At 34.2% G+C, this 13,435-nt stretch overlaps 1 protein-coding gene and 1 pseudogene across 1 annotated transcript; one reads left to right on the top strand and one right to left on the bottom strand.

Annotated features, from left to right (window-relative positions):
* Positions 1–2,111: 2,111 nt before the first annotated feature.
* Positions 2,112–4,365, top strand: LOC145132476 (D-galacturonate reductase-like). Its single transcript, XM_079067272.1, has 4 exons — positions 2,112–2,450; positions 3,461–3,707; positions 3,805–3,984; positions 4,056–4,365. Exons 1-4 carry the CDS (start codon positions 2,137–2,139, stop codon positions 4,281–4,283), a joined length of 969 nt encoding a protein of 322 aa, XP_078923398.1. The 5' UTR covers positions 2,112–2,136; the 3' UTR covers positions 4,284–4,365.
* Positions 4,366–7,783: 3,418 nt separating this feature from the next.
* LOC145130341 (transmembrane 9 superfamily member 2-like) lies at positions 7,784–11,922 on the bottom strand (annotated as a pseudogene).
* Positions 11,923–13,435: the final 1,513 nt, after the last annotated feature.

The following is a 13,435-nucleotide window of genomic DNA, read 5'->3' on the forward strand; positions in this document are numbered from 1 at the left end:
AAAATAAACTTAAATATTGATGAAAAAAACAATAAAACGAAGTGAGTTTTTTTCAAAATAAAAAGTTTGATTTTTATATATCAATATGGATCTCTATGGAAAGAGAACGAAAAATCTTCAACAACGGTATATTCGTTTTTTTTTCCGATAAAAAAGATGGTCTAAAAAAAGCTAAACAAAAAAAAAGTGAGTTTTTTGGTATAATTGATTGTATGTCCGTCCAATGTACAAGTGCACATCCATTCTCTTGGCTGACGATCATTATGATTTCCGACACTCACGATTAGTTCTTTGATTATTTGTTAATAATGGTTTTTTATTGAACCTCATATTCATATATATATATATATATATATATATATATATATATATATATATATATATATATATTAAAATAGTTTATTTAAGCTAAATCTTAAGGAAATGTAAATTTATAGTTTTTGTCATGAACTTTTCTCAACAATATGATCGTGATGAGTCGGTTTTCAACCAATTATACATAAAACAACTTATACAAACAATAACAAAGAAGGCTAAGGGGAGTGGTAACACTCTTAGCATCTTGTCATATCAGCTTTTTGAGTGTCATTTCATTTTTCTCCATTTAGCATCTAATCTTAGCATTTGGTAGTGAGTGGTAACACCCCTAGCACTCCATTTTTTTTTAAATTAAACTAATTTATTTTAATATACAAACATTTTTATGCACAAATATTAATCAAATTTTATTTTTTTAAACCACCAACAATTAATATAATATAAATCAATTACATGAAAATAAGTATAAAATTTAAGTGCAGGGTCCTTTTGGTAATTTCAGAAACTTGGTTTGTGAGAGGAATTAAGATAGGGGGTGTGATGTGTAAGTATGTGATTTTTGGAGATCTATTTCTGTCAAATTCAGATTTCTATCTTCTTCCTCCCAGCAATTAGTTGCAGCGACAGTCTCCCATTTTCCATTTTCAAGCTTAGAAATTGCGATTTTTTTCCCGAAAGCAAGTGAATAACTCAAATTTGTGGAGAGGAGATTGAGGGAGGCAACAACGAACCGAAGGTGAATCACGAAAAAATAAATAATAGAAAAAGAAAATAACCAATCAGATTTAAGCTCTTCATTCTTTCTCATCTCGCTAGCTTCTTAACGAGTTCTTCCTGGCGTATCCTTTAGCGAGCTGTTGGGGATGGTATAGCATCTCATAGCGAACCTTTTGGCGAGAGGGGTGGCGAGGCCACTCCCTCAAAACAAAGAAGAAAACAAAATTAACTGTTATTAAACAAACTAACTGAAAAAAATAACACTCTTTTATTGTAAATATATAATAAGTTTATTTTTTTATTTTATGTTTTTCAAATAAGAAACCCACGAAAATACTCTCCTAAAATACGTGCTCTAAACATGTCCCACAATTTCTTGAACCTTAAAATACGTGCTCTAAGCATGTCCCACAATTTCTAGAACCTTGCTTTGAAAAACTACTTTAGATAATTAGACTAAAAGGAATCAAGAAACGAAAATTAGACCACACGGTATGGGTCCAAACGAGATGAAACGCCGGTGACGTGGCGCAGCTCGACGGCGTCGTAACGGGGAACACCCCCCCCCCCCCCCAACTCGTTGCTTCTCGTCGTTTGAAATGGATATTTACTATTTCGTTTGAAAACCATTAAAAAACCATAAAACCATAAAAAAACTAACTCGATGAGAAACGCCGTTGTAAACTTAGACCGTTTGAAAACCATAAAAAAACTAAAAAAAAAAAACGAAATAGTAAAAAAAAAATACAAAAAAAAAAATATTTATTTTCAAAAAGTTGGTGTTTCATCTTGTTGTCCATTTCCCACTTGATGTTATAACACCATTTGCTTATGTGGCAAATGAGATGACACAACTTGGTGTTGCACCTTGTTGCCCACACCCAATGCTCTTAGACAGTCTAGGTTCGATAGTGATTTATTTAGAAAAATGTAAAGACTGCTTACGCATGCGAATCCGTCATTTAGCTTGAAACGATCTTACATTTCCTATAAAAATGCAAATAATAATAATAATAATAATAATAATAATAAATACAGCCAGCCATTAGCTTACAAGTCATATAAACTTACTCACAAAAGAAAGGAATTGTAGAGAAAAAGATGGTAAGCATTCCTGAGACGACCATAAGCTCCTCCAATGGTCGCCGACCTATTCCCCTTATTGGGATGGGTATGGCAACGTTGGCAGAAGGCAGTGATGAGGTGAAAGCAGCGGTTGTTGAAGCCATCAAAGTGGGTTATCGCCACTTTGACACGGCGGCGCTTTATGGAACTGAGAAAGCTCTTGGGGAAGGCATCACAGAAGCTCTGCGACAGGGTCTCATAAATTCTAGGGCGGAGCTTTTTGTTACTACCAAGTTGTGGTGTAACTCCGCCGAGGGACATCTTGTGCTACCTGCCATGAAACAAAGTCTGCACTAAGATCACCACTTCCACAATATATATATATATATATATATATATATATATATATATATATATATATATATATATATATATATATTTCTTTTCGTTTCTCAATAGTGTTTTAGTTATTTTATTATATTTGGGAAGGAGGGTTAATCACGAGTAATATATATTATAATTTATAACTTGATCAAAATTAAAGATTTCTATTTTTTTGGTTTTAATTGGAATTTGGTTCCAAAAGGATTTAAATTTTAAAAATTTATTTTTTTTCAAATATCTACTAAACTTTTGTGTATAATTAAAGCTTTTGAAAATCTTTACTTGAATAATAAAAAGATATTGCAAAAGTTTTTTAAGTAGTAATAAGAAATAATAACCTTTCGTGGAGATGCTTTAAACATTAAAGGACACACACAAAAAAATACATAGTTAAATTATGCTTTTTCTAAGTACATGCCGGCATGATTAGTATCAAAAATATGATACAACAAAGCCATATGTGAAATTAAATTTACATGAACAATCGACAGGTATTTTCTAAAACGAATACTGTGAGTCTGTGAAACATTTTATTCCCAACTTAAACTTAAATGATATGTGGTGTACAAAACTAATATGTAACAGAAAACATAATATTTTTTAAACTATGTTTTATTTTGTGATACTAAGCTTTAAAGATAATCAATTATTGACAATACATCTGAAAAAAAAAAATGAAAAGGATATACGACATAGTTAGTCCAACAAACATTTGTTTGGTAAACTAGTAGTTTTATATTCATCGGCCAGAAATGTTAAATGAAAAAGTAAAAGACCAAATTTGTAATAAAAATAAAAAATATGGGTTAAAACTGTAAAACAAAGTGAAGGTGGTGTATTATCTCATATGAATATATGACCTGTTATTTTTTAATTTTTACAAAGTATGATTCATAACTGAAGAACTCATTATAAGAACTAAAACTATCTTATGAAGCACAAATGAAACCAGATATTGATGATTTATAAATTAATGTAGAAACTTGGGACTAGACTACGTGGATTTGTATCTGATACACTGGCCATTAAAGCTAAACCAAGAGGAATTCAAAGTCCCGATTCCAAAAGATTGTATAGCTGCAATCAATATCAAGGACGTTTGGGAAGGCATGGAGAAGTGTCAAAATCTTGGACTCACCAAATCCATTGGTGTTAGCAATTTTGCTCCTCGAAAAATTGAAGAGATCCTTTCCTTTGCCAAAATTCCACCAGCTGTCAACCAAGTGATCATTTAATTATCAACTCTTTCTTCTCAATTTGAGTCATGATGTTTATAGCATATATACTTGCTCAATGTTTTTTCTTTTGTACTTTTAAAAGGTTGAGATGAATCCACTTTGGCAACAGAAAAAACTCAATGAATTTTGCAAAAAGAATGACATCCTTATCACTGCTTACTCACCTTTAGGTGCATCTGGCACCAAATGGGGACACAATAGGGTCATGGAATGTGAAGTTCTTCAAGATATTGCCAAGTCTAAAGGGAAGACAGTAGCCCAGGTACTATACAATTCTTAAAGAGTCCATGAATATATAATTTCATGTGTTGATCTTGAAGTATTGATTTGCAGATTTCTTTGAGATGGATATATGAGCAAGGTGTCAGTTTTGTGGTAAAGAGTTTTAACACAGAGAGGATGAAGCAAAACTTGGACATATTTGATTGGTCGTTGACTGAGGAAGAGTTGAACAAAATCAGCCAAATTCCGCAACGAAAACATGTTTATCTAATTGGTTCGTTGGTGACTGAGCCTAATGATGTAATGGCTGAGATTGATGCAGATCTTTCATTTCAATAATTAGTTTTATCTCATAACAGAATTCTTGAACTACATTTTAGTCATAAACTCAGAATGACATTGTTAATATGCTTTATTTTTATATTAAAAGTTTGATGGGTAATTGTGTTATGGGAAATTAATCATTTTAGCATGGCCTCCGTTATGAAAATGCATGGTCAATGATAATAGAGCCATATTGTTATTGAAATTGAAAGAGAGAAATCACAAGTGTTTCTTGATAGAAAAGCTTACGAGCTACAAACAATAAAAATGAGAATAAATATTAGCTAAGAACCAAACCCTAATGAGCTAAAGGATAAAAATCTCATAAAAATTTAGGCTAATAACATATGGGCTAAGATATAAATGGATATTTGAACAATTTGGATCTATTTATTAATGGAAGATATAAAAGTGGTTTCCTTAGAGAAAACCAAACCCTAATGAGCTAAAGGCTAAAAAACCCATAAAAATTTAGGCTAATAACATATGGGCTAAGATATAAATGGATATTTGAACATTTTGGATCTATTTATTAAAAAGAAGATATAAAAGTGGTTTCCTTAGAGAATTAGATTCAGAAGGCATATTCAAGCAAGAGTTTTAACAAGGGAGGTCATTTAGGTGTTGTTTGTTTTTGTTTTTTTCAAAAAGAGCTTCTGACTTCTTTTGTATGCTCCACATAGACGTTTGTTCTCGCAAAGTGTTTATTTTTTAGAGAACCGCATACCTAAAAAGGTATGCACACCATCTTTTTGGAGCAGATATAAACTTACCTCTTTTCAAGTTTGTAGACGTAATAAAAAATACATAATTTCATTCATGTTTTTACAAACTTTAAATATTACTTTTATGTCTTTATAAATTTTAAAACTACATATAAATCAGCAGAAAACTAAAAAATACACATCTATATCAAAGATAATATTTTAGTTAGGATCTAAATAATTTAGTATTGAAAAACTTATCTAAAATCCAAAATATCTTACGATATTACTAAACTACCATTCTCAAATTAAAAATTAGGATTAAACCAATTTAATTTTTAAAAGCTTCAACCCTTCATAGTCATTTTTTAAAGCTTTCAACGAAAATTTATTAACATATTAATAAATAGACAAAAGTTACATTATTTGATATAAATATTAATGTAAAATAACCCTAGGAAAAGCAAAATTAATGTGATGTCAATGTCAATTTAATTGACTCATTCTCATATGTTTAAGGATTTTAACAAAGTCTCTTATTTTTTGCGCTCATTACTTTTGAATTATCTATTTCGATTTTCCCGTAGATGATTTTATCTACATAGTTTTATTTATTTATTTTTTATTTATTATTATTATTTTTTTTTACATTAGCCTTGAAATTTCAAGGATGATTTCTCAAAGATGATTTCATGAATTTTCTCATACATAGCCTATTTGTAATTTGTTTTTGAAACCCGTTTTTAATCAATTGATTGATTTTATTTATGCATAAACATTGTTTTGAATTTGCAATTTAGTTTTTGTTTTTGTAAATTATAGATAACTGTTGATCAAAAGTAACTGACATAAAAAGTCTTTTAAATATAAAAAATCAGTTTATTTTGGATTTCAGTTCATTTTAGCGGCCTATAGATTTTAGAAACGAACATTATAGTTTTTGCTACATATTGATCAAAGCAAGCTAAGTATTCTATTTGTTTAACTGTATTTATATCCAATCAAATGATACAAAAACAAAGAATGTGATGATAAAGACATCTGGCCAATGAATCTTTTAATGCTACATAAATGTATTTAGCACTAACCTTGAAGAAGCTTTGCCAGAGGAAATCAAGGGGCAGGACGTGACGGACTAGAAACAAGTAAGCAACCTTATGGTTTCCTTCAAAACCTTGTCGTCGATCATTGGAAGTTGAGATCGCCGATAAACTCGAGCCAGAAAAGATGATGAAGATTAGGGGAAGTATCATAATAAAATTCATTCCACGCAAGTGTCATGAATAAAAATTGATGCTCAGATGAATCAAAAGTATCCAAATAAGCCACAAATTCTGGGATTTGTAAAACGATGAATATTAGACAGGTAGTGCCCTTTTCATCATAGTTTCTTGTCGTATCTCCACTTCTTAGGGTAAATTTATGGTGATGTGCATATAGACCATAGACGTAGCTTTCTAAAGGATTGGGGGAAGCTTAATGGAGATGTGATGAAAACCTATCTGATGCAAATAACTGAGGGTTGAGGCTGAGATGTGGCGGCAACCGGCTAAGGGAAGTCGGAAGTGAGAGACAGAAAGGCGTAGATATGGTGGTACGAAGACAACAGAGTAGGCGTAGAGAGACGAAGAGGGTTCCTTTTTAATCAACTTTTTGACTTTTAATTTTTTCAAAAAGTTAAAAATTACCAAAAGTTGTTTGGTAAATTGAAAAGTTCTTTTAAAATTAAATTTTAGCTAAGAAGAAAAAGTTGGCTGAACAAAAGACATGAATTTCTATTTTTTGTGACTTTTGGCTTTTGCCACTTAAAAGTTTTAAAAGTCAAGCCAAATACATTTTAAAAACATTCTTTTAGAAAAAATTCTTTTACCAAAAGTCCTTTTATAAAAAGGACTTTTAAGTTTAAAAAGTAATCCCAAACACACCCGAAGACGAAGAAGAAATCAGATGTCGGTGACAGAAGTCGCGATGGCTTGTCTGTGCTCGTGAGTTCGTGATTACTGATTCGGGAATGAGTGCAAATAATTGGTATATGCTTAATTATTTTAGTCATGTATCTATGTGGTTAATGGTTATATTATTTTGCTTATTTTGGAACAAATTATGTTATATTGCCTATTTATCGCGTTTATGTTTATTTTTTAAACTTATTTTAGCGGCCTATAGATCTTAGAAACAAACATTATAGTTTTTGCAGACTGTATACGTTTGGTCCACCACTTCTTCTAAAAATATCTGCAGATGTGGTCCACAAACTGCAGATCTTTACCTCTTAAAAAACAAAAAAAAACACCTTAGAGATGGGGTTTTCCTAAAGACAAATCATCGGTATGACTCAACATGGTAGAGATGCACATTAGCAGACTCAGACCGGTCTTGGGTCGGTCGGTCTTAAATGGTCAGATCATTTTTCGTACTGGTCCCGAACGGTCTGTGCCAGTCTTTTTTCGGACCGGTCTTTTTCAGTCCGGTCTTTTTGTTACCTCAAAAATATCTTCCTGGATTAAATAATTGACTTGATCACTAATGTTTAATAAGCCAGGTTGTGGCTTAAGGAAAAAAATATTCTTAACTTATATATTAACACAAGTAATAGAAGATTAACTAGAACACATAATTAAGGAATAAAACTTTAAAAGGACATTATGCTTTTATATAGATTTGGACATATGATTAGTGAGATCAATTCCAAAAAAAGAAATGAACACTGGGCAGGTTACATAGAACAAGCAATGTACTTGCATTTATCCTAAATTTATAACACAATAATATCACAAGAATATTCTATATCAAAATCTATCGGTTACTCTGCTAATCACATTTTATAGCTGCATACCGGTAACGAACAAAGAGTAACGAGCCATTGAAACCCACACTTCCAAGTATCAGAAATATTCCCAAACATGCACAAGCCATATATCTGAAGTAAAAGGACGCCATTCATGTTTGATCTCTCGAAATCATAATAGATGCAATAAACATATATATACAATCCAGTAGATCCACCACACAAATATGACATGTGTCAAATAAAAAAATCTTATTAGTTATAACCCCGTATAGAAATTCAAGACCACTATCGATCACACCAACTATTTAACATACCTCCACCACCATTGATGATCTTCAGCAGCAAGCTGGAAGTATGTCAGCGCCACAGAAACTAAAGCAATCATGATCAGAAGAAGAAAGAAGACTGTGAAAATAATGTTATAAACTGTATAAAAGTGATGTCCCCAAACACTTGCCAATATGTAGTACAACTGAATATAGATAACACTGAAAGGGAAAATTCCTACTAAAGCCATTTGAGGAAGAACACCCCTATACCACCGCAACTTAGGTGTGACATCCCCATTTTCACGGCCAGAAAAGACCGATTTGTTTATGCTTTATTTTGAAAATCAGAGTATCTTTTAAAGAAATGTGTTGCGGAATTTGTTCCCAGAAAAACATGATAAATACGTTATCAAATCATTTCCGAAGAAATGTATTTCATTCATTTTCAAAACATTGGGATGTCATCGTCAATACAGAAACATAAACATAAACAGAACTTACATTCATTTACTCTAGTGATCTACATCTCTTTTAAATCTCCCAGTGTAAAGTAGCTTCATATCGACACCTGTGATACAAATAAGCTTGAGTGGGTCAGGTTGGGAAACCCGGTGAGTACATAGGGTTTTCAACCCACAATAATATAATTATTATGTTTAAACTGTTGGGTTATGCGCATTCTAACACTCCTAAGTGTACATGCAACCCTAAATACCTTGGATCTATGTTTTCTCTATTATACATACAATTATGAACTTTCCAAGGTATTATCCTAATCTAGCATACAAAATAATAAATATAACAAGATAGAATACATACCTCTTTGATGTAGAATGTCTTCATGAAGCTTGAGTGCCTAGTGCCCCAAGTGTGACACCTCAAATGGTTCACACAACACCAAATACACTTGGAATAACTTGAGAGAAACTTGAACACTCCTTAAAATCGTCTAGCCCTCACACTCACACATTAGTGCACGATTTCTTGAGCCATGGGATTCTTTTATATGGTGGCTATTAGGGTTACACCATGTAACTCATAACTGTACCCATTCCTTATGCTCCATGGATTTTAACCTCCATGGAGTATCCATGGGTCACCCCATGGACTTAGTCCAACATAAGGAATCTTGGATCACAAGCCCACATATATAAGAATGAATGATTTACACAATCAACCCATATATTTAATTAGTCTCCTTTTGATCACTTAATTAATTCCAAATTAATTCTTGATCAATACTAATTAAATAACCTTATTAATATATTAGAACTTATAATATATTAACCAACCTTAAGTGTTATTTCTCTCATTATAGTCTATCCAAATGCATGATGCCATGCAACCCAAATGGACCATGCCGGGTCGGGTCAAGTCTTACCAATTATAGTTATGGACTTAGACATTAATCCAACATAAACAATCAAACAATCAACCCAATTACCCATCCCCATTTTATTCATTTAATATTCCCTAAAGAATTATCTTAAGGGTCATCTCCTATGTCGTATTTACCTCTCATCTCTTTACATCACATTTCCTTATATGTTCGTTCCTAAGGCATGAATACGTAGTTACAACATCGCCTGAACTCGTAATTCATAGTAAGGGTTAGAGTATCATCAGATGAATACGCAGTCCCAACATCGCCTGAACTCGTAATTCATAGTAAGGGTTAGAGTATCATCACATGAATACGCAGTCACAACATCACCTGAACTCGTAATTCATCACCTACAGGTTATAAGTCTGCTGGTGTTTCCACGGGGTTGTCTAGAATAGTTCGTGGTCGCCATCTATACTCTGGTAGATGACTACATCTCCACATTTCCGGACAAGGTTATGGTATCTTTCATCCTACATCACCGATTCATCATCACCTATCTATCCTCACCTAATTATCATCACCTTCCTATCATCACCTATCTCTCATCATTTTATTTCATCACACACCAACTATTTCATCTACCCATGTTTTATCCCAACATATTTGTAGATATAAATATACAGTTTGAACCATTTAAAACATGTATAAAATCATTCATCCAACATAGACAACAAGTATTCAGATAATATGCACACATAGCACGTAATTTATATAAAATACTTCATATCTATGTGTAAGATGAAAGTAACTATGCACTCACTTGAAAAGGCGGTGACTCGGTACTCGGACAGCACTTCGTTATCTCAAAAAAAATTTCCCTTGACAAAACCTAGTATCAATACCACTAGGGTTTAGTCTAAAGTTAACTGCGACTAATTAATAGTCTAGCTATTATTACTATTATATAAGCGTTAAGCAACACTCTTATATAACTCATAATAATAGCACAAATAATTATTTTAAGGTCCTAATAATGTTACTATATTAAAACATAAGCTATACTAAAGATAGGGTAGTCGTAGCTCACTTACAACGGGTTTTCTCGAAAACCGGGCTCCGCCGGAGCAGAGTTTCTGAGCCGAGGGCTCTCCTTTTCGGAGCCGTCAGGCGCTCCGGGGCTTCCGCCTCGTGTTAGGGAGTTACCCTAGGCTTTGGGGGGTTAGGGAGGCTTAGAGAGAGGTTCTAGAGAGATAAAGAAGGGTTTGAAGGTGTGAGGAAATGGCATGACCCGACACTTCTATTTATAGGGTGAAATCCTGATGGACTCGCCGAGTCGGTTCACTGACTCGCCGAGTCGGTGCCACATGTCATCACCTGATGGATTTTCTTGGGAAGAAAGCCTTGGCCCATATTCAGCCACGTCACCCCTTTTGCAGCAGCACCCTGCCGACTTCTAAACCCCGTAACTTTCGCATACGAGCTCTGTTTTTGACGTTCTTTTTTTCCACGCGTAGGTAAAAACAAGATCTACAACTTTCATTTAGAATCTGTTGGCTAATTCTCTACCGATCTTATATTTAACAGTAGGATGAGATTAGACTGTTAAATGACCACGAAGAATTCGTAACTCCTTCATACGGACTCCGTTTTCGTCTGTCTTTTTACCGTTGAGTTCCTATTAATGAGATATTCAACTCTCATTAAGGTTGCATAAGCCAAAAACCGCTCGAACTAAAATTCGAGTTTCGGACCGTGCACTGCTATGCCAAATCTTAGAAAAATCATAACTTTCTCATACGAAGTCAGATTTGGGCGTTCTTTTTTTGTATGTTCTCGGTTTAACATATACTACAAATTTTGTTTAGATCACTAAGGCTAAAAAGTCCTCTATCGTAAATTCACTATTTACGTCTCCCGGTGTCGTGCCGATTTTGCAGCGAAACTTCGACGGGCCATAACTTATTCGTTATAACTCGGATTTCCGCGTTCTTTATATGTACGGAACCCTTGGAACATATACTAACACTTGGTTAAGATTATTCCTTCTAAATAATCTTCCATCAAAAACTCATTTTTGATGCTCATTGTCTCTAAATTGACTAGCCCGGATCTACGAGCGTTACATTAAGAATCTCTCTAGGAATTTTGGCAGTTTTGCAGGGAACTTGGAATTCAAACATTCTGGTTTTCCCAATAATGCCTCCTAAAAGAAGAAATGGTGATGCTATGAAACATAATCCAAAACTGTAAGCCCGAAGCTTAGTGAATTTCCCCCAAAAAATTAATACATAAACAACTAGCACATATATAATAACAGCATGCAATGGGTCCACAACTAACAGACTGGATTACCCCTGAGCCCACAACATAAGTCTGGCTTTCCCTTGGCCCACAACTTATGTCTGGCTTGCTCCCCTGTCCTCGGACTGAATACCACTAAGCCCTCAGTACGAGTTTGGTATGCCCTTCCCGGCCCTCAGCTCGTATCTAGAATGCTCATGAGCCCTCAGTATGAGTCTGGCATACCCTCCCCGAACCTCAGCTCATATTTGTTTCGCTCCATGGTTTGTTGGCTACAACATGGAGCATTACAACCTCAACCCAACCCACACAATATCTCAACATATAACAGATAATATCATATACAGATAAACAGACAATATCACAGGTAGTCCTATAGATCTACCAAACTAGCATATCAAAACTACATGAATATCTATTCCATACTTAGCATATCAAGAATATCAGGTTATCAACCAATGGGCCGACCTTGGTGCCTTTGACCCAAAAGTACAGTGAGGAAAACTCACCTCACAAACAGGACATAACTATTAAGGACCGACTCTGAATCTCAGCTCTCTACTCAAAACCTACATCCACCAAGTGACAAATTTCATCAAAATCCCGAAATACCCAAAATGCCCTCAAGGTCAAACTTGGTCAACTCAAAGTCAAATGGTCAAACCCACTAAACCAGCCGAGTCAACTCAACCGAGTCAACTCAACATGGGCTGACTCATGCGAGTACGCAGGGTGTAACTCAGAGGTACGCTGAGCGTAGACGAAGCCTCGCATTGACCAACTTACGGGGTGGCTGACCAAGTATGCGGGGCGTACTCCCACCTACGCGAGGCGTAACTTCGCAGTCCTCGAATCTTCATTAAGTGCTTAATGGCTTAATCACTTAAGCCTATATTTCAGATCTACGGTCCAAATGCACCCTAAAGTCATAAATTCTCTAACTTTATGACTTTGCACGTCCATAAAGTCCTTAACACAAGGTCTTAATCCATTAAGACCTTTTACAAGATGCATGATACAATTTTAGCCATTTGAACCTCATTTTTATGGCTTAGGTACCTTCCTAGGGTCTGAAAGGTCAGCTCAAAACGTCTTTGTTAGTTCGGTCCATATGTATTGTCGGTCTGGGTCTGTCCAGCCGTGTTTTGTTTTTAGGGTTTAGTATATATAGTGCATGCATGCATTATATTGTTAACGCTTCTTGAATATTTTCTTTGACAAGTACTGTAACCCTAGCACGCCTCTAAAGTAGAAGTTCTTCATCGAGCTCTTCTGAGGTGTTGCTGTTTTAATCATTCGACATCTGTTTGATTCATCGTGGTGTTCATCGTTTTCTATTACTTGTTATTGACTTATTGATATCTGTTTGAATCTATCGATCTTAGAGAATATTATTCTCATCAATTGGTATCAAAGCAAGAGGCTGTGTAAATCATACACATCTCTTCTGTTTGAAGAATTTTCTTAGGGTTTCCGCTTTTATTGGATCTATTGAGCCGTCATTCCTTCATTGACGTTGTTCATAGATCTCGATATTACAATATTAAATATTTACAATTCTGATTCTTAGCAGATATCTGAAAAAGGTCATCATGTCTCACGAAGATTCACAAACCAATCCTATCGATATCTCCAACAGCATTGGATCCACAACCAGAATCCCAATTCTATACACTCAAGAGTATGAAGTTTGGACGCATCACTTTAAGGACTATGTTGTTGGTTCTGAAGACAATGGTTATCTTATATGGGAAGCAATAACATTGGGTCCTTTT

This window comes from Lactuca virosa, chromosome 8, assembly GCF_052849685.1.
Source record: "Lactuca virosa cultivar CGN04683 chromosome 8, Lactuca_virosa_CGN04683_v6, whole genome shotgun sequence".
Taxonomy (NCBI): Eukaryota; Viridiplantae; Streptophyta; class Magnoliopsida; order Asterales; family Asteraceae; genus Lactuca; species Lactuca virosa.

Excerpts from the sequence above, each read along its gene's own strand:
- LOC145132476 (XM_079067272.1), top strand. The coding sequence starts at position 2,137 with ATGGTAAGCATTCCTGAGACGACCATAAGCTCCTCCAATGGTCGCCGA. Across the intron at positions 2,451-3,460 it reads CCTGCCATGAAACAAAGTCT|TAGAAACTTGGGACTAGACT; the intron begins GCACTAAGATCA and ends TATAAATTAATG. Across the intron at positions 3,708-3,804 it reads TTCCACCAGCTGTCAACCAA|GTTGAGATGAATCCACTTTG; the intron begins GTGATCATTTAA and ends TACTTTTAAAAG.